Genomic DNA, 19,895 nt, shown 5'->3' on the forward strand with positions numbered 1-19,895 from the left:
TCTGTTTGCGTACGCCTGGAGCCCAGGCCTCCTCCACCTTCCCCAGGCAGGCCTGAGCCCCCGCTCTGCTCTCTCTCAGCTCCGGGCCCTCTCAGAGGCCCCGTTGTTTGCAACGTGAAGTGGAAAATCCCACCCCGACCTCGTGAATCATCCCAGAGTCACCCGCTCAGGCTTCAGGCCCTGGAAAGAAATGGCAGCGTTTTTCCACTGCAGAGAGAACAGGCAGGGTCTCGGATCAGGGGAGAGGGGCCAGGGGACACCCGTGCTCACCACGAACAAAGTGGGCACTGAGTAGGGGAGGGTCCAGCCCGTGGCTAGCACTGGGCAGCCGGCGGTCCCCACCCAGGTTGAAGGTGGAGTGAAGGGATTGGCCAGGCCTGAAGCTGGGGCTGCCCCGTCAAGGAGTCGGCCTGTGGGCTGACATCACCAGGCTGGACCCTGGGTCCTGAGTGGCACTCAGAGTCTGCTCTGCAGATGTGGTGGATGAGGTCAGACTCTATCCTGGATGCCCCTATTTCTGGGGCAGAAGACATGCCAAGAGGGAGTGTCCAGGCCTCTGCAGCTGCAGCCCCACCAGGGTCCATGAAGGAGCTGCACCCATGGAGCCTGTTCCTCCCCGGAGTCCTGGACAAGCCCTTCACCCTGCTGGGCCTTAGCCTTCTCTGTGAGATGGGAAGACTCTCGCTTTTCCTGTTCACCTGATGATGTAGCAGAGGAAATTACCCCCACTTGGCTTTCCGCAACTCAGGAAATGCCAGTGCCAGGAAGGTTCCAGGATCTTCATTTCACAGATGTCCAGAGAAGAGAAGGGACTTCCTCAAGGCCATATACCTAGTTAGAGTCACACTCAACCAAGATTGTGTGGCAGCTGCCCAGGGTAGGAGAACAGGTCCAGTGGTCCTGGGTTTGAATCCAGGCTCTGCCTCTTGTTAGCTATGTGGCGCTGGGCAAGTCACTTTTCCTCTCTGAACCTGTCTCTGGTTTCTTACCTGTTGAAACGGCATGGTATACCTACAGTATGCTTCGTCTCAGTCCCCTGCTTTTTCTTTAATTCTGGGTCCACCTGGGACAGTTGGTCAAGGAGGGCCTTCTAAGAAGGGACATCTTTTGCTGTCCCCTAGAAACAGATGTGAAGGAGGATGGCTTAAAATTTTGAGTTGAGGACGTTCCAGAAGCTTGCTTAACAGAAATAACAGCTAACATTTTTCTGAGCATTAATTGGGTGCCAGACTCCAGGATTAGCACTTGTTATAGATTATCTGTCGGCTAGGTGCTATTATTAACCTCATTTTACAGTAATAGAAACAAAGGCTTGGAGCCTGGAAATAGCTTTCTCAAAGCCACCCAGATAGTGGGTAGGCGGGGGTGCCCTATGTGAACCCAGGCCCGTGGTGTTATGCCATACTCTACTGCCCAGAGACAGCTGGAGAGGAGAAGTGGGTAAGACTGGCACCCAGAGTCCAGAACCTGCAAAACCAGACAACCCCTCTACCCAGCCCTGGAGCTCTGCCGCCAATTTGGCCAGAGGTCCCCGGATGCTCAGAGGTAGCTGGGACTTGCCTGAGGTCACAAAACAGACCCTCCTCCTTCTGCTCAGGGCTCTTGCCCAGTGACCTTGGTACCCATATCTGCCTGTCTGGATCTCTCCTCTGATTTTTATTCATGGACGAGCAAGCACGTGGTGTTCACAGATCAGAACTGTGAGCCGAGACTGCCCAGCATGAGATCTGGATTAATTACCAGCCAAACCGGACTGGGTTTTCAACACCGATTTTAACTCTGGGCAGGAAATCTGGAATCTCGTTGATGGTTATTTGAAACAAATGAATTCCCCAGGCCTCACACATCCTCGAAAGCCTGGCTTCCTTCAAAGGCTTCAGGCACAGTTCTTCACATCAGGCGCTTAGTTATCCTCATTTACTCCTTCGAGGTAGATGCAGCAGTAGCTATTGGACCCATCTTAACGGGGAGCATCTGGGACTCAGATAAGTGGGAGAAACTGCAGGAAGTCTGCAGCTATTAAGTGGTAAAGCCAGGATTTGAACAAAGATCAGCTCATGCTTCAGTAAGTCTGCTCGGCTGCCTCCCTTCCTGTGTAAAGAGAAAAGAGATGAAGACACACAGATGCTCCTTAAATGCTGAGCTTCAGGGTTAGGTCTTTCACTTGTGGGAAATGGGGAGCCCTTAAATGTTGTTGAGCAGGGGAGGGCTTTTGGAAGGTGAATGAGGCTGTGTGGAGGAGGACTGCAGAGGGGAGGGAGGAGAGAGTAGAGGCAGGGAGTCCACTGAGGGGGCTGCTGCAGGTTCTCCGGGAGTGGTGATGAAGGCTGGACCACGCTGTGGCCATGGGAACAGATAGAACATTTGAGTGCCAGTTACGTACCAGGCACCTTGTTAACATTTATCATCTCTCGTGTCATCCTTGGAATCCCATGGGGAGTGTTTTATTGCCTCCGTTTGTATGGGCATAAGCTGGCTAAAGACTTGTGCATTTTGTCAGTGGTAGGCAGGGATCTGAACCCAGGCATGTCTGATTCAAAAACCCATGCCATGCTCTGTGTGCTGTGCTGCCTGTTTGTGGGGCAGAGATACTTGCTGTGACCTTGGCCAAGTCCCTTCTCTGTTCTGATTCTGCAGAGAATTTGGCTGAGCTCTGAGGTTTCTGGCTGTTTTATTTTATCAAACGTTTGGCTGAGCCCTGGGGGATAGGCAGATGACTCACATCCCCTTAGTTCCTTTGAGGAGACCATCATCTGATGGGAGAGACAGGCTTCTAAGCAGATAATTCCTCAAGTAAGATAGCGGTCTTTAACATAGAGGAAAAGAAGGGACTTTGTCCAACTTGGGGAAGGTTTTCTGGAGAAGGTGACACCCTAAGTTAGCTGGGTGATAAATGATGAGGGCATCAGTGACTGAATAGTAGCTACGAAAGCCCAGAAGCCCCAAAGAGCATGAGTTTCTCAGGGCAGGGACCTCAGGGGACTCCTCTTAGCCATGGACTATCCATGCCCACAGCTGCAGGCGGGATTGTTGAATGACTGCTTGAGCCCATTCTCTGCTGCCAGTGGGCACTGTCTAATGCCGTCTTCTTGTTTTCTCCTCAGGGTCCCCCTGGGCTGCCTGGGCTACCTGGAATCCCTGGTGCACGTGGGCCTCGGGTGAGTTATCTCACACTGTCCTTTGGAACTCTTGGTGGCTCTTTGGCCTGCATCTCACTGCCCCTGAGGTCTCGGGTTTGCTGTGTGTCCTTAGGTTCTTCCCTCCCCCTCTCTGGCACCCATATTTTGCTTTATCCATTTGGAGTGGACTTAGGGCTCTCAAGGGTGCTATATGGGAAGATATGGCATGGAACAGCAATGACCTCTTGTAGGTCTCAGTTGTCCATTGGGGATATCACCCTTTGCAGCCTGGGGTGGGGAAGGGGCTCCTGAAGATCACATCCCCTCGGCTGATGGGCTTCAGTGTTTGTCCAGGAAAAAACCTGACTTGGGGAATATATGACCCTTGCATCCTTCTTCCTGTTTCTGCAGGGCTCTCCTGGGGTAGGGGTGCGGACATAGGTACCTGGAGGGGCCATGCCAGGGAGGAGTTGAGTTCCTCCTGCTGGAGAGAGGCTGGGGGACAGCTTGGCAGGCTGCAGTGGCTGACTGAGCTAGCCCAAGCCCCAGAGGGAAAATAGGTCGTATGTGATGTGCCTGGCACCTTCTTTTATGCTGCCTTATTTGACCTCTCATGCCCACCCCAAGTTCCCATGGGACGGTGAGATCATTCTCATTTTAGAGATGAGGAAACCGAGTAGGAAATGGCAAAACCAGGACTGGAACCCACGCTCTTACCCATATACTGGAACCTTTGGAGATCCCCTTAGAGGGAAACCTACCTGCTTCCCTTAGAGGGCTGAGACCAACAGCACCCGGCATCTGTGCCCAGGCTGAATCAGCCTTTCCCACGCTGGGTGCCTGGCGAGGCCCTGGCAGAGATAGCTGCCTGGGGCATATTTTTAGCTCTGGGCCCAGCAAATGGTTCTGGTTATGCAATTACCCAAGCCCTAGTTCCCTCCAGACCTGGCCCTGTGCTCCCTGGGCCCAGGGCTCTGGAATCTGCCATCTGAAGCGGCATTTCCTCCTGGCTTCAGAGCCTTCATGAAGCACATGCCCCCTGGGGACCACATAGATATCGCAGACGCTGCTAGCCCATGGGACCTTGCAGCCTGGGACCAGGATGAGGCCGTTGACCTAGGCAGCCTACTCCCTTCCCCAACCTCCTGAGCCCCCAAGCCTCTGCGGTTTTACTCTGGCTGTCCTCCTTTGTAAACTCGTCCTCCATTCATGTCTAAGAGCAAATGCCACCTTTATTTCTGATGACCACTCCCTTCTTGGAACTCCCGCAGTGGTTCCCCTGTCCCCTCTGGATGGCATGGGCCACTTTCTCAAAGCTCTCATTGACCACTAAACTCTGTTTGCTGAGCCACATGTGCAGGATCTCATTCCACCTTCCCAGCCATCCTGAGAAACAGGTTTCCATCTATTCCCATTTTACAGAGGAGGAAATTGAGGCTCAGAAAGGTTTAGTTACTTCAGATAAAGTCAAAGAGAGTAAATGGCAGAGCCAGGATTGAACCTGGGCAGTCTGCCTCCAGAGCCTACCATCTTTTTTTTTTTTTTTTTCCCAGAGTCTCGCTCTGTCTCCCAGGCTAGAGTGCAATGAAGCAATCTGGGCTCACTGCAACCTCCACCTCCCAGGCTCAAGCGATTCTCCTGCCTCAGCCTCCCAAGTAGCTGGGATTACAAACACACGCCCCCACGCCCAGCTAATTTTTCGTATTTTTAGTAGAAACGGGGTTTCACCATGTTGGCCAGGCTGGTCTCAAACTCCTGACCTCAAGTGATCCACCTGCCTCGGCCTCCCAAAGTGCTGGGAATACGAGTGTGAGCCACTGCGCCCAGCCCAGAGCCTACCATCTTAAGCATCTATTGTGCTTATTTTTCTGGGTACTCACCCGAGCCCCTCCAGAGATAGGCCTTGGTTACCTCTCTCTCCTACGTGATGCCTGGCAGAGCACCCTGCGTGCCGGAGGTGCTGGGCAAATGATTGGTGAAGAGTTCTAATGTAGGAGTCAAGAATATTTCCACCAAGAAGTTGTGGAATCTTAGGCAAGTCCCTTCCCTCCTCCTAGCCTCAGTTTCCCCATCTATAAAGCCTGGGGTCATGGTAAGGCGTTTCTAAGTTTCCACCTAGCTCTGGGTGAATGACTCTCCTGACGCGCTTCTAGGCTCTTTGCCTGCACGCCACCCCAACTCCCCCTGCCCGCCGTCCCACCGTCATCCTGTTTCTAGACTGGAAATTCCATAGATTATAAAATTCCAAAGATAATAGAATGCTGGATTAAACAATCCCAGCTCCTCTCTGCACAGATGGGGCCTCTGGAGCTTAAGGAGGGGCATTCTTACCTGAGGTCACCCAAAGCTGTGTGTCTTGCCCCCGCCTACCTCCACATATTCCCCCAGCCCATGGAGGGATGTCGAGGAATCCCAGAGCCTCCCCCACCTGGCTTCCTAGGCTGCAGCATTTATAGAATTGGTCTGCTTGGCCTTCAGTCAACTATGTGCCTCGTTTCTCTGTAAGGCTGGAGAGGGGTAGGGATGGGGGGGCAGGGAAACAGGAAACCCCCACCTTCAGAAGCTGCAGATGGGGGAGCTGAGTGCTCTGGCCCACCATCTGTGGGGCAGCTGGGGCACGACTGGGGAGAGGCAGCCACCCTTGACCTTGTGCAGCCCACGCCTGGCTCTGGTGGAACTGGGTGTCAGGAACCCCTCCTTGAACACCCCCTCCCAACCTCTGTCCAATTCCCACTGAGCTTGTGGTTAGACCTGGTTAGACCCCACGAGCCTGGGCTGGGGTGAACATCAGGGGGTGTTCCAGATTCCTTAGAGACTGCTGGGTCCCAGTCACTTACAGAACAGAGGGAGAGACCGAGGCTGGGGATTACGAGATGGGGCTCAGAACTGGGACTCGGTCTCGATGCTTGCAGGTTCTGTCGCATGCCAGGGGACAGTGTTTGGTGGACTACAGGGGAGGGCAGGAGGGCTGATTATTTTGGAAGGAAGGTCTCAAGTGGCGCTGAGAAACTCCCCAGGCTCAGTGTGCTCTGGACACTGTTCCTTCCTGGTGCATTTGGAGAAGGGGAGGGTCCCAGTTCAGGCATCAAGGAAGAGAGGAAGAGGGAGGTGCCTTGGTTGGAATGTGACAGGCTGCAGCTGGGAAGCTGGCCTCAGAAAGGGAAGAACAAAGTAGTTCACACACAGTTAGCCCGATGAATCAAGAGGGACAGGGACGAGGGCAGTGTGCCTAGAGGCTAGCGGGGTGGGGAGGACCACTGGACCCTTGGGGGTGCTTCTCTTCACCTCCTATGCCCCAGATTATTCCTGCTAGACAAAAACCCTCAAGTATTCCCCGGATCTTAGGACTCTATTTATATTACTGTGCTGGAAGACTCTAGGCCAGGGCCCTTGCTGGAGAAAGTGGACATAACAGGACCCAGCTATTATCAGGGAACTTGGATATGGCCTGGGAAAATCCAGCGCCATGAATAAACTCTGGACTTGAAGCCACCAGGCCCTGGACCCTGATCTCACTTGGCCACAAATCTGCTGTATGACCTTGATCAAGCCTCCTGGACTCTCTGGGTCCAGTGTTCCCAGGTGCTCTGTGGTCTCTGGAAGACCTTGAAAGCTTGGAGCTTGCAGGTGTCTAAGGGTCTGATCACGTGTTGTAGCCACAGGAGAGGTGCACCTTTGTTCACAAGAGGTCAAATGCATCCTTCTTGAGCTCTCAACTCCAAAGACTCATACAAAAGTCCAGTTGGGGCCAGCTGTCGTGGCTCATGCTTGTAATCCCAGCACTTCAGAAGGCCAAGGCAGGAGGATTGCTTCAGGCCAGGAGTTCGAGACCAGCCTGGGCAACATAGCAAGACTCCATCTCTACAAAATAATAATAATAATAATAATAAAAATTAGCCAAGTATAGTGACCCATGCTTGGAGTCCCAACTACTCAGGAGGCTAAGGTGGGAGGATCTCTTGAGCCCAGGAGTTTGAGGCTGCAGTGAGCCATGATCATACCACTACATTTTAGCCTAGGCGACAGAGCAAGACCCTGCCTGTAAAAAAAAAAAAGTCCACTTGAGGCTGGAGGAGCCCTAGAGGGTTCCCTGGAGGAGATGGCACTTTGAGCCAGGCCTGAAGGATGGATCAGGTTTCAAGCAGAAGAGATGGATGAGAAAAGATGCTGCCAGATGAGGGAACAGCATGGCCAAAGGCAATGAGGAGAGAAAGTACCAGATACGTGGGAGGGAAGTGCGTAGCTAAGTGTAGTTTGAGCCTGAAGAAGCTGGGAAGGGCTGACCGGGACAGGCTGAGAGAGTGTGGAGAGGCGGTAAAATTTAGGGGTGAAGGACTTGTGCTCTGAGGTCAAGGTCCAGCTCTGCCTCTTAGCAGCTGGGTGATCTGAGACAGTTACGAACCACTGTGAACATCAGCATCCTCGTCTTCAAAATAGTAATAACAACACCACCTACCTTCCAAGTTAACAGGATCAAATGAGATGGCACATGGGATGTGCTTCCCACCGGGCCAGGCATGGAGGGGGTGCTCCCAAAAGTAGGCTGAGTGGCCACGACAGTGTTGCTAGGGCTTGGCTTGGGGAGAAGATAATAAACCAGTGGGTGGAGGGAAGGTGCCAGGCATTGCAGTCAGAGGCGAGATGGCCCCTGTTTTTTGTCACCTTTTTTTGTTTTTGTTTCTTTTCTCTTTCAGGGTCCTCCTGGGCCTTATGGAAATCCAGGTCTCCCCGGCCCTCCTGGAGCCAAAGTGAGTATTTGCTGGAGATGTGGCCATGGAGTGGGTGCTGGGGTTGGAGCCATGTTTGCAGTGCTTCCCAGGGGCGCCTGGTGGGCGGGCTTCAGGGGCACTGAGGGGGATTCCCGCCCAAGCCAGGGGCACCCTCTGGGCCTCTTTCCAGGGCTGGGCCTTGTGCCTGGTCTGGAGACACAGTGCTTCCAGCTGGGAGACTTGGGGGAGTCAGGCAGTTGGAACCCAGAGCTTTCAGGGGAGTGGGCAGAGAGGTGATTTCTTGCTAAACAGGGAAGGCTGGCCTTGAATGTCAGACTAAGAACATAAGGCTTACCGGGTTGTAAGATGCATCCTGGGGAGGGATGTGGAAAGATCATGTTTTAGAAAGCTCACTGGATGCCATGAGGAGGATGAATGCGGGTTGGGGAACCAGAGCCAAGGCCGGAGACCAGGGGTGATACGAGGGAGAAAGGAGGCTAGTCCGGACCAACTTAGGGGTGTGGGAGGAGGTAGGGTGGAAAGGATGGTGGTGGGTGCAAGGTGAGAGACAGTTACAAACACCAGACAGTTTTTACCTCCCTGATGTTAGCCCTGGGGACTGAACTGGATCCCAGGAGGCGGAGCAAGATGATGTTGCATGTAGGAACATGTAGCCCGGTCAAGTGATCATTCATGGACAGATATTCTGGAACTCAGGATTGCTCTGAGCTGGAGATAGAGCCAGGGGGAGGCTGGCGCAGAAATGCCACCTCCCCCAGGGAGTCTTCTTGGAATACTCGAATTCACTTTTAATGAGATCTTAGTGGCTGATGCTTTGATGATATGGGAATACCACTTGCTGAGCTCTTCAGCCTGTTCCTGGAGCTCTGGCAGAGGGCAAGGTTGTTGGGGCACTGCATTGGAAGTGAGAAACTCAGAGCACCAAGAGGAGTGCCGAAGCCAGCAACATTCAGGTCATGGGAAAAGAAAGCTTGTGGAATGGCTGGAGGGACAGGAGGAGGGGGAGGAAGATGCTAAGCTCCCTGAAGCTAAGAGAACAGTGCCTGTGCCTAAGGAGCTGTGGAGGGCAGACGGGCTCCTGACTCAGGGGCCTCCCAGCTCAGCCTGTGTCATCTGTGGGGTAACCAGGTGAAGAGCACCCCTTTGCTTTGGTTGGGCCAGGTCCCAGGTCATTCTTTGATAACCCAGCTGCAAAGGTTGAATGGCTTAAGGAAAGCCCTTAACTGATTGGCTCCAGGCCATGCACAGTGAGCTGCTGAGCAGCCTCTAAAGCCCATCTCTCCTGAGTCATGGAGTAGGGCTCCTTCTGGCCCATCAGCTTGTCTGAGAGCTTTGGACAGAGGTCTCACGTGGTAGCCCTGGGCATATGGATCTGTGGTGCCAGAGTCTTAGGGAAGAGCAGAGTGCAGGAGCACTGGCCTCAGCCCCTCTAGATCTGTGACTCTACGTCCAGGGCTGGGCTGGGTTCCTTTTTGGAAGGCAGGCAGTGGAGGCCTCAGGTGTCCAGTGCTTAGCAGCTGCCTGGAGGTGCTCTGGGCTATCACAGGGTGAACACTGATGATAACAGCCGTATACTGAACGCTTCCTGTGTGCCAGGCGCTGTTCATGCATTTGATGTGGTTTGTCTCATTTGATCCCCACAAAGACCTAAAGAGATGGGTGGAGATACTGTACCCATTTACAGATGGGGAAACTGAGGCACAGGTCGAGTAAGACATTGTCTAGGAAATGGCAGCAGAGCCTGCCCCCATGGGTCAGGCAGAGAGGCAGAAACTCATTTGGAGACTTCTGCTCTGCAGAGACCATGGGCACATCAAGATGCCGAGCATCAGCAGCCGTTTTGAATGGCCAGGCTTGCCCCTTCCTGGCCTGCTCTGGGACCAGTGGATCCTGTCTCCTCCCACCCCCAGACTCACTCCCTGCTCCTGTGGTAGCAGATGCTCCATCAGCTCCTTCTGCCGGCCCTGCTCAGAGCACTGTGAAACCTCAGCGCCAGGCCCATGATAGCCCACCCCAACCTTGCTAATATATGTGCCACAGTAGGAGGAGGGCCTGCCAGCTGTTTCTCCTCGCATTTTGAACACATCTCTGAGTGTGGCCACTGAGGCTCCTCCCTAGCAAGTGAGTTCTCCTGCCACCACATGGAGCTGGGAACCATGGACTCAGGGCCTCATGGACAGGACTCCCATTTGCATCTGTGTATAATAGATAAGGGTGTGGGTTCTATAAAATACACTGGAATCAGAGGCTGCTTCCCTCATTGGGACTTGGATAAAATGCCAGGGGGAAACGTCATGGCTTTTGCCTGGACACTTGGCCCTGAGGCCAAGGGTGAACAGAGGTGGCCCCAGGGCAGGCTGGTGGGAGGCCCAGGTAACTGGGCCAGGGCCCTAGGCTGATCTGTGGCATGGGCAGGACAAGGTTAAAGCAGAGGCCCTCCCTGGATGGAAGTAATGACTTGGCTGAGATTGGATGAGAAAGCTGTGTGTCTGCATGAATGGGTGGGACCCTGGGAAGAGGGTCCTAGGGTCCTTACTGTTCAGCAGATCCCCTTTGGGATGGGAGGTGACCTGGTGGGACTGTAGGGCTGGTCTCCCCCAAGGCCTGTGGTCCCCTCCTCTTCCAGCATGGTGTCTGGGGCCACACATCCATTCATCCTCCTTCAGTCAACAAACGTGTATTGAGCACCCACTACGGGCTGTTGACAGATAAATCAGTCACACCGGCAGGGCTTGCCCTGGGAGCACAGAACTGGATCAGCCCCATACAGTCATCCCTTCAGTGCATCTCCACCTTCAGGTGCTTATGGCCTTGTGGGAAGACGATTCCTCTGCTAGACTCAAGGGTGGGAGAGATGGGTGGTTTGAGGAAGACCAAGAAAGAGAGAAAGCAGAGGTGAGGGACCTCATCCCTCCTGAGGGTGCAGAAGAGTGAAAGTTCAGAGGGCCAAGGGACCTTGCCTAGATCACGGCTGGGCAGTGGGGGGACTGTATTTCAGATCCTTGGGTTTGCCTGCCAGAAGGAGCTTTGTCAAGGTGTCACAGCTGGCACAGGCTAGATCCAGGCCACACCCCATCTTCCTCCTCCAGAGCCCAAGGCTTTGCCCATCTGCCATCTACCCACATAACCCAAGTTCCAATCCAGCAGGGAAGGGAGCTCGTCAGCTCCAGCACAGAGTTGGATCCAGGACTTTGAGAATGAGGCAGAGAAGCTAGGACCCTGAGAGGATGTGTTTCCACTTAGAGCGGTGCTGACCCGTGGCAGGTGCTGCAGAAGGGGCAGTTGTCTGCATGTGTGAGGCACTGGGGCTACCAGCGACACAGGCAAGCATGGTCCCTGCCCTTGGGGAGTGTAGAGGGAGCGAGAAAGCAAAACAAGCCAACCATATTGACAAATGCAGACTTACACCATGATTAGGTCTCTAGGGCTCCATGTGAGAGGCCCGGGGTGCTCAGAGACCCCACGATATGGGGATTGATCTAGTCCGGGAGGTGAGGGACACCTTCTCAGAGGGCAGGAAGGTTGAACCAAGGTCTGGAGTATAGCGGATGACAAGGCAAAGGGGCTGGTGGAGGCTGGTGAGGGCAACAGGACTGGTAGTTGGTGGTATGATTTTTGGACTTTATCCAAAGAGCAGCTGGAAGACCCGGAAAGGATTTCAGCAGAATCGACATGACTGGATGAGGTCTGCAAATGCCATTTAGGCCATTTGAGAAGCAGAGCTTGGCTGGTGGCCAGATGGAGGGCTGGAGCTGCCCTGGGGCAGGGTGCTGATGCTGGACCATGGTGGAGTCAGGTGGGATGCAGGTCCTTGGTACAAATGAGGAGCTCTAGGGCAGAGTTGGGGGTCTCCTTCTGGATAGGGAAGCTAGTACTCCCCACCCGTGCTCCCTGCACTGGGCCATGAGGCTCCTGGTTCCACTCTTGGGCAGCCAGCCACCTTGACTCTGGTCTGGTCCACTTGGTCTGCAGTGAACTAGCCAGGATGATATGGCCCTCGGACACTGGGAAGGAGATGTGGTCAGCAGAGGGCAGGCTCCATGGCCCAGGTGGCTGCTGGCAGAGCTGGTGTGCGCTTTACCTTTCCTCTTCCTCTAATGTTCCTTCCTTTGGGCCAGGACCTGTGCTGGGCACTTGAGATCAGAGATGGAGTATACGGGGGGCTTCCAGCCCAGAATATTTTAATCCTTTGTGATTTAGTGCTCATTTGTCTCAGCCCCTCTCTGGGCCTCAGCCACCCAAGGAAAATGTGGAGAAGTCCAGAAGATGTCAAGAAGAAAGTGAGCTACCTGTAGTGGTCCTGCCCAGTAATAAGCTCTGAGAGCATTTTGAGCAACCTTTGGGCCAGGCCCCGGCCAAGAGCTTTATGTACTTTGCAGGGCAGGTATTATTACCCCCATTTTACAGATGAAGGAATAGGTCCAAGACGCTAAATAACTGCCCAGTGTCACATTTCTAGTAAGTGGCAGAGCAAGCATTCAAACCCTGAACTGTCTGAGCTCAGGGTGGCAATCTAGCCCTCAGCTCCACAGCTCTCTGGTCTTCCCTGTGTGTGTCACATATGTGAGTGTGGATCCACTTTGTAGTAGCTGGGTATCTGGCCTTCCTCACTTAACAATTATTGTGAACATTCTCCTGTGTTAGCAACTTGGCATCCATCACATATGATTTAATGGCTTCATGGAATTCTATCAACACTAATATCCCATGCTTTATATAACTTACTCCATTTGTAAAAAAAATCACTTCCACTTTAAATTAATACACAAATATTATCTTGATTAACATTACTGTATATAAATGTTAGAATATCTCCAATTATTTCATTAGGATAAGTTCATCAAAAATAGAATCACTGATGTGGTCTCAGGAGTCATCGTGCCCAAGTTTGAATCCTGGCTCTACTCATGCAGGGCAGACAAGCCCCAAATTGGGGATTAGCCTGGGAGGGTTCTTGGCTTCAGTCAGGAAAGAATTCAACAGCCAGCTGGTGGTAGAAGAAAACAGCTTTATTGATGTGGCAGTACAGCTCCGTGACTGCTCCGGCAGAGCAGGGCTACCCCATAGGCAGTGTGCTGACAGTGACAGTTCAGAGGCAATTCTGCAGTCGTATTTATGCCCACGTTTAATTATATGCAAATTAAGAGGCAGAGTATGCAGAAATTTCTAGAAAAGGGGTGGTAACTTCCAGGTCATCAGGTCATTGCCATGGAAAGGGGCAGTAACTTTCAGGTTGTCACCTGAGAGGTGATTCTACCTGGTGCCTGTTTTAGCTAGTCCTCAATTTGGTCCCAAGTCCAAGCCTTGCCTCCAGAGTCAAGTCTCATCTCCCACCTCACTACCATTTGCTGATTGTATGACTTTGGGCAGTTACTTAAAACTTGGAGCGCCTCAGGTTCCACTTCTGTAAAACAAGGATGATCATAGTTCATACCTCATAGGATTGTTCTGAGGATTAAACTGTGTGTGTGTGTATGTGCACGCATGTATGTGTATTTATATATGTATATGTGGACATATGTCAAGACATATACCAAGATATATTTGTATATACATACACATGCATACATACACATATATACAAATGATTTATAATCTGCCTTGCACATGAGAGACATATGAGTGCTTAGCTGTTATTTTATTAGCAATTGCCTTCTAGAAAGGTTAAACTGATTTATGCTGCTGCTAGCATTAAAGGAAGATATTTTTAAAAGAAGATAATTTATTATCATTTTCACTTAATTGATCATCTATGAGATGTATGTTTTTCTTAAATCTCTTTTCCATTTGTACTTCAACACTTATGAGTTGGTTTATTTTGGGAGGTTGGGATGTTGCCATTTGTTATTGGTTTGTAAACATTATTTTGAGGTTATTAAGGCTTCATGCACCTTACAAATATTTTCTAGTTTGTTGTTTGCTTCTTAAGAGTATTCATGATGATTTTCACAAATAGAAATGTTATCCTTTAAAAAAAGTAATGTGTCAGATAATCTCAGGAGGGCTCTATTGATCTATAAAATCTGTGGCTCTTTATTTTGCTTTTATATATAGGAATGTTTTTCCCATTTTAAGATCAGATAGGTATTCATTTATATTCCTTGTCATTTCATAAAATCATTTGTACTCTTAAAAAATTTAAACCATCTGGAATTCATCTTAATGGGGGTGGCGGAAATGAAGATGGGCTCCAGAATTATTTTTCCTCCGATAGTTAACCACTTGTTAAACCATCTTTCCTCCGCTGTTTACTCTATGATAGACAAGGGTCTAATACAAGCCATTGTATTATGTTTCATTGTTTATTTATTTTTGTGCTAGTAAAATACCAATTATATGACATTTACTATCTTTATTCTATGTATCCTCCTTCTTCTCTTCATTTAAAACATTTCTGGCTATTTATTCTATCAGATGAACCTTATGCCTATCTTAATAATTTCCTTGAAAAAACGCTTGGGATTTTTACTGGAATTGTAATTAAATACATATGTTAATTTGTGAAGAATTACCATCTTTAAAATATTACATTTTTCTATCTAAAAACATGGCATGTCTTCCTATTTGGTTGAATTTTTACAATGTCTCTTAGTAAACTTTAATGGTTGTTATTACATAAGCCCTGCACATTTCTTATTAGGTTTATACTTAGAAATTTTATATTTTTTTGCTGTCCTGAATGGAATATTCTCCCCCTTATATTTTCTAGATAGCTCTCATCTAGTGAAAATAACTATCGATTTTTTTATTTTTTTATTTTTTTATTTAATTTATAACCATCCCCTTACTGAATCACCTTATTAATTCTATTAGTATTTCAGGTGGTTCTCCTGGATTGTATAGATAGGCAGTCACATTATTTGCAGAAAAGAACATATTGCTGTCTCATTTTTCTCAAAGGCTAGTAGTTCTTATTTATTTTTCCTGCCTTATTGCATTGTCCAGAACTTCTGGACCCATGAAAATAGTCGTACTGATAGTGAGAGGCCTAGTGAAAATTCAGAGAAAGTTCTGGGGCTGGAGCCAGATTTGACCCATTCCTATCCCTACCATTGTCTTTTGAGACTCTGTTCACTCATTTGCTCATTTGTGAAACATTTTATGATGACTTCTCTGGGCCAGGCCCTGTGCTGGATACTGAGACCAAAGATGACATATATAGGAGGCTTCCAGCTCAGAATTTCTCAATATTTATTCATTTATTTGTTTGTTTGAGACAGGGTCTTGGTCTGTCATCCAGGCTGGAGTGCAATGGTGCTATCATAGCTCACTGCAGCCTTGACCTCCTGGACTCCAGCAAGTCCTCCCATCCAGCCTCCCAAGTAGCTGGGACTACAGGTGTGCGCCACCACACCCAGCTAAATTTTTTGCTTTTGTAGAGACAGGGGCTCACTTTGTTGCCCAGGCTGGTCTAGAACTCCTGGTCTCAAGTGATCCTCCTTCCTTGGCCTCTTAAAGTGTTGGGATTGTAGGCATGAGCCACCATGCCTGGCCAGAATTTCCAAATCTTTTGTGATTTATTCCTCCCTTGTCTCACCCCATCTCTGGGCCTCAGCCACCCAAGCCTTCTGTTCTATTTCCCAACCCTACCTGCAGGAAAGGTGTTCACCATAGTTCCCATTCCCGCTATGTTCTTGGCACTTAAGGCTCCCATCTGTTTTCTAGTACCATCTGCCTCTGTTAACTAATCCAGGCAGAGTCTGCCATTTCACATACAGAGAGGGAAAGTGGCTTGCTCAAGGTCACACAGGCTCTATCGTGGTCACACAAGCTCATTGGCTGGAGAGCTGGTCTGGCAACAAGATTCTTGTTTCTATGAAGGTGTAAATGGTTAGTTAGACTTTGTATATAACTTATATTTCTTATTAGAAGATTTGCAGGAGCCTGGCTGGGAAGACATATAGTGTGCTCTATCCCAGAAGTCATACCTTCACCTGTCTAGGGGTACCTTGAGCATCCCTTGAGCTGCTACTTCATCTGGTTCCTCCTTGTCTTTTGCCAGCCTCAACTTAGCTGTAACTCTCTTCAAGGATTTACCTCCGTCTAGGTGGAGTTCTCTCCAACTTCTTCCTGCCCTCCACTTACCACTGGATTGTAGTTTTTCATCTGCAGTATATCAAAATTGAAAGAGTTCAGGCTCTGGAACCAGACTGCAAGAACCTAAATCCCACTTTCTTTTTTTTAATTTTTAATTTTTATTTTAAGTTTCGGGCCATGGGTGCAGGATGTGTAGGTTTGTTACATAGGGAAACGTGTGCCATGGTGGTTTGTTGCACCTGTCAACCCGTCACCTAGGTATTAAGCACAGCATGCTTTAGCTAATTTTCCTAATGCTCTCCCTACCCTACTCCCCTGCCACCGACAGGCCCCAGTGTATGTTGTTCATCCCAATGCGTCCATGTGTTCTCATTGTTCAGCTCCCACTTATGAGTGAGAGCAGGCAGTTTTTGGTTTTCTGTTCCTGCATTAGTTTGCTTAGGATAATGGCTTCTTCATCCATGTCCCTGCAAAGGACATGATCTCATTCCTTTTTATGGCTGCATAGTATTCCATGATGTATATGTACCACATTTTCTTTATCCAGTCTATCATTGATGGGCATTTAGGTAGATTCCATGTCTTTGCTATTGTAAATAGTGCTGCAATGAATATACAAGTGCATGTATCTTTGTAATAGAATGACTAAATCCCACTTTCTAATTGTATGACCTTGGACAAGTGACTTATTCCTGCTGTGTCTTAGCTTCCTCTTCTGTAAGAGGGGGATAGTGATCATTGCCAACTTATGGATTTGGAGGATTAAATGAGTTAATATGTGTCCAGGGATTAGAAGAGCACACAGTAAATATTAATGCTTATCATCATCACTGGTCTCTCTGGTTTCTCCGTCATGGACATGCGTGTGTCTGTTCCCCACCATGGCATTCCCTGTTTTCTGTTCATCTTGAGATTTGGCTTGTAGCATCTGTACTTGTAGGTATCATACTCGGGCAGGCATTGCATCTCGAGTACTGTGCTGGCTGCTGAGAATGCAGAGAGAAATCCATAAATAACTAAAATGCCCTGGGTAAGGACCGTGGGCAAGGGAACAAGTCATCATTTTGGGTCTCAGTTTCCTTTTTTTGTAAGATGAGAGAATAGGATACCTGAAGGCCCAGCCCTGAAAGCTTGTTAAGCCCAGCTCCTCTATCAGCTGCAGATCGAGGTGGGCACAGGCTGGCTCAGAAAGAGCTGCTGTCCTTTTTTGGCCATTGGAATCCTTGGTAGCCCTAGGCCTGGCCTTGTACCATGGACATAAAAGGCATTGAGCTGGGCTTCTGAACAGCCCAGGGTGGGAGGGTGTCCAGGAGGAGCAGCTGCGGCGCAAGGTGAATCCCAGAGGTGAGGTTCTGCAGAAGATATGACCTGGAGGGGCCCAGACGGACAGAGTTGGAGTTCTGGGGACCTTCAGCCTGGGGTAGCTGGGGGGATGGGGAGTGTGAGAGAAGCACCCAGGCCTCCCATTTGCAAATGGGGCTTTGAAGCCAGACCTAGTCTGGGGACGGACTCAGCCTTTGTCTCTTCCCTGCCAGGGAAGGCCAGCCCAGGCTGGGAATTGGCCTTCTCTGAACCCACCTTTGTCCTTCCTTGGAACAAATGGGTGCTTTGAGGACTAAAGGAGATGGTGCACAGAGTGGGGCTAGCTCAGTGTCTGTGCATAGTAGGTAAGCAGCGAAAGCTCATTCCTTTCCCTTCTAGAGGCACTTTCTAGTTCAGAATGCAGTGATGTCTGGTGGAGGGTGACCGAGTCAGGATTTGGAAACTCTGAGTTCTAACGAAGAAAAGAACTGAGTGGGAATTAATTAAAGTTGCCCAAACCACCCCTCCCATGTGTCACGACCATTATCCCCCTGGCTCCTTGCCTGGAAACCTGGGAAGCTGGCGTGTGTTTGTGTGTGTGTGTGCACATGTATGTGTGTGCGCATGTGTGGTCCCCACTTTAAAGGTGAGGGGGCTGAGCTCGGGAAGTTGCAGTGACTTGCCTGAGGTTCCACTGTGAGTCTGGCAGGTCCAGGACTTCTGACTCTGGGCCCAGCTGAGGCAGGGAGGGGAGAGGGCTGAGGGTGGGATAGGAATGGGGACAAAAATTAAGAGCTCTTAGAAGGTGACACAGGGTGGACTGACTTTCCACAGGGCTGTTTCCTGAGTCATCTGATCAGGTTTGGCTAAAGGAGAGGAGCCACAGCCAGAAGCACCCCATGAGAGACACGGCTAATGAACCTGTGGGCCCTTTTCCTGAGCCCAGTGCTCTCAGGAGCCAGGATCTGAGCGACAGGGACTGTCCTCTATGCTAGGCACAAAGAGTGCTTGCCTCTGACTGGGGACTCACTGCTTGTCAGTTTCTCCTCAAGTTACTGCCTATTCTAACTCAGCAGGAGCCAGGGCAGCCCAGAACGCAGGTCTGGGAGTCACCAGTCAGGGTTATAATCTCAGCTCTGCCAATGCCTCATCTTGAGGCCCTAGACAGTCCCTTTCCTTCTCCTAGCCTCAGTTTTCCCAAATATATTATGAGAGGAATAATGCCTCCTTTGCCTCACTAGATTGTAGGAATCTAGTGAGGTGAGGGATAGTGCCAACTGTGAAGGGCCGTACACACCTGTAAGTGGCTGTTCGTGCATTGAACCTCATGTACAGACCCATGAGATGGATATCAACATTCTGGAAAATCAAAAAGTATTGACATGCCTCTTGGACATGTCTCTCAGGAACCCCTGAGAGCCCCAGGGGAACAAGCCAGGAGACAGTCCTGGCCACGTGCACGGGCAGAGACTGGTCACCTGGAGGATGGACGCAGAGCTCTACAAGTAGGATGTGGAGGATGCATTCCAGCTGTGAACTGAAGAATGTTTGTGGTTTGGCTAATGATGATTGGAGAAAGGGTTTCTAGGTGTGGGTGGCTGCCTGAGCAACAGCCTGGTTGCAGGACAGTGTGGGACATGGCTGGGGCGTGGGCTGTGGTTTGAGGATAGAGCAGAGGGACCCTCTCTGTGGGTTTGGCTGCTGAAAGGAGAGCAGAGTCTAGATAGGGTGCCTGGGACTGGCTGGATTACAGAAGACTTGGGCTAGCAGAAGGAGGAATTTGGACTTTGTCAGCGTGCAGTCAGGGGAAGCTGTGGAAGGTGTTAGAGCAGAGGAGTAGTGGAGTTGGAGAAGACCCTCTGGAGGTGTGTGAGCGGGAGGATGGATGGGAAGGTGTTTGAGCAAGGGAGCAGGGCTTTGAGCAGAGTTTGTGGGGAGACAGACATCCTCTCTAGATGACTTGGTGGCCAAAGTGGAATTGTTTTTGTTTCAGGGACAGAAAGGGGACCCAGGGCTCTCACCAGGAAAGGCCCACGATGGGGCAAAGGTAGGTTTCCAGGGACCCCAGTTCTCAGGGAAGAGGGGAGTGGACGATAGTGAAATTGCCACACTTTGCAGCTAGCCGTCCTGGCAGAGGCCATGCATGGCAAAGGCAGGGAGGTGGGAACATCTAGAAGGGTTAGGGTATGGTTTGGTTTTTTCCTTGAAGTCCTTTAGCCTTTCCCAACACCAAACCCACCCAAGGTTATTCCCAGCCACCTTCTTTCCAGAGTGCAACCAACAAAACTGACAAAAGATTTCTCCTATGGGCACACCCTTGGTGAATGTCCTTTTGCCTAATGTCCTGCATGGCTTTCTGCGGGGCCTGCTAGGTGACTGTAGGCATCCAGAAGTTTCTTGGTAGCACATGGCCAGGAAGCTTCCAATAGACACTCAAAGCCTTTGCTGAGGTTAACTCCAGCAGATGGGTCTGTGGATTTCTAGGAGGCTAGAGATTCAGGGCTCCCTAACTCTGAAGGGCTATGAAACCAAGTTTGCCTGCAGAAGGAAAAACACTTTGGCTAAAGGCCTTCATCCATCTCTGAAGCATCCACCCCATAAACTGAGCAAGGGACTTGGAGAGAGTGCGGGACAGATGGGAAGAGGGGAGCCCAGAACTCCAAATGAGATTGTCTAGTGTGTCAGTCTTCCAGGCACACACACCCTG

The 19,895-nt window shown here is 50.3% G+C and overlaps 1 protein-coding gene across 5 annotated transcripts in view; it reads left to right on the forward strand.

Annotated features, from left to right (window-relative positions):
• COL27A1 (collagen type XXVII alpha 1 chain) overlaps positions 1 to 19,895 on the forward strand; it is a 160,464-nt gene that overhangs the window by 21,306 nt on the left and 119,263 nt on the right. For 3 of the 5 annotated variants that reach the window (XM_054520505.2, XM_024252429.3, XM_054520507.2), the window contains exons 4-6: positions 3,105 to 3,158; positions 7,814 to 7,867; positions 19,182 to 19,235. In XM_054520505.2, the coding sequence (XP_054376480.2) occupies positions 3,105 to 3,158; positions 7,814 to 7,867; positions 19,182 to 19,235 (162 nt within the window). The remainder of the gene's footprint in view (positions 1 to 3,104; positions 3,159 to 7,813; positions 7,868 to 19,181; positions 19,236 to 19,895) is intronic. The other 2 variants (XM_024252430.3, XM_054520508.2) reach the window with 1 other exon arrangement.

This window comes from Pongo abelii, chromosome 13 (genome assembly GCF_028885655.2).
Source record: "Pongo abelii isolate AG06213 chromosome 13, NHGRI_mPonAbe1-v2.0_pri, whole genome shotgun sequence".
Lineage (NCBI taxonomy): Eukaryota > Metazoa > Chordata > Mammalia > Primates > Hominidae > Pongo > Pongo abelii.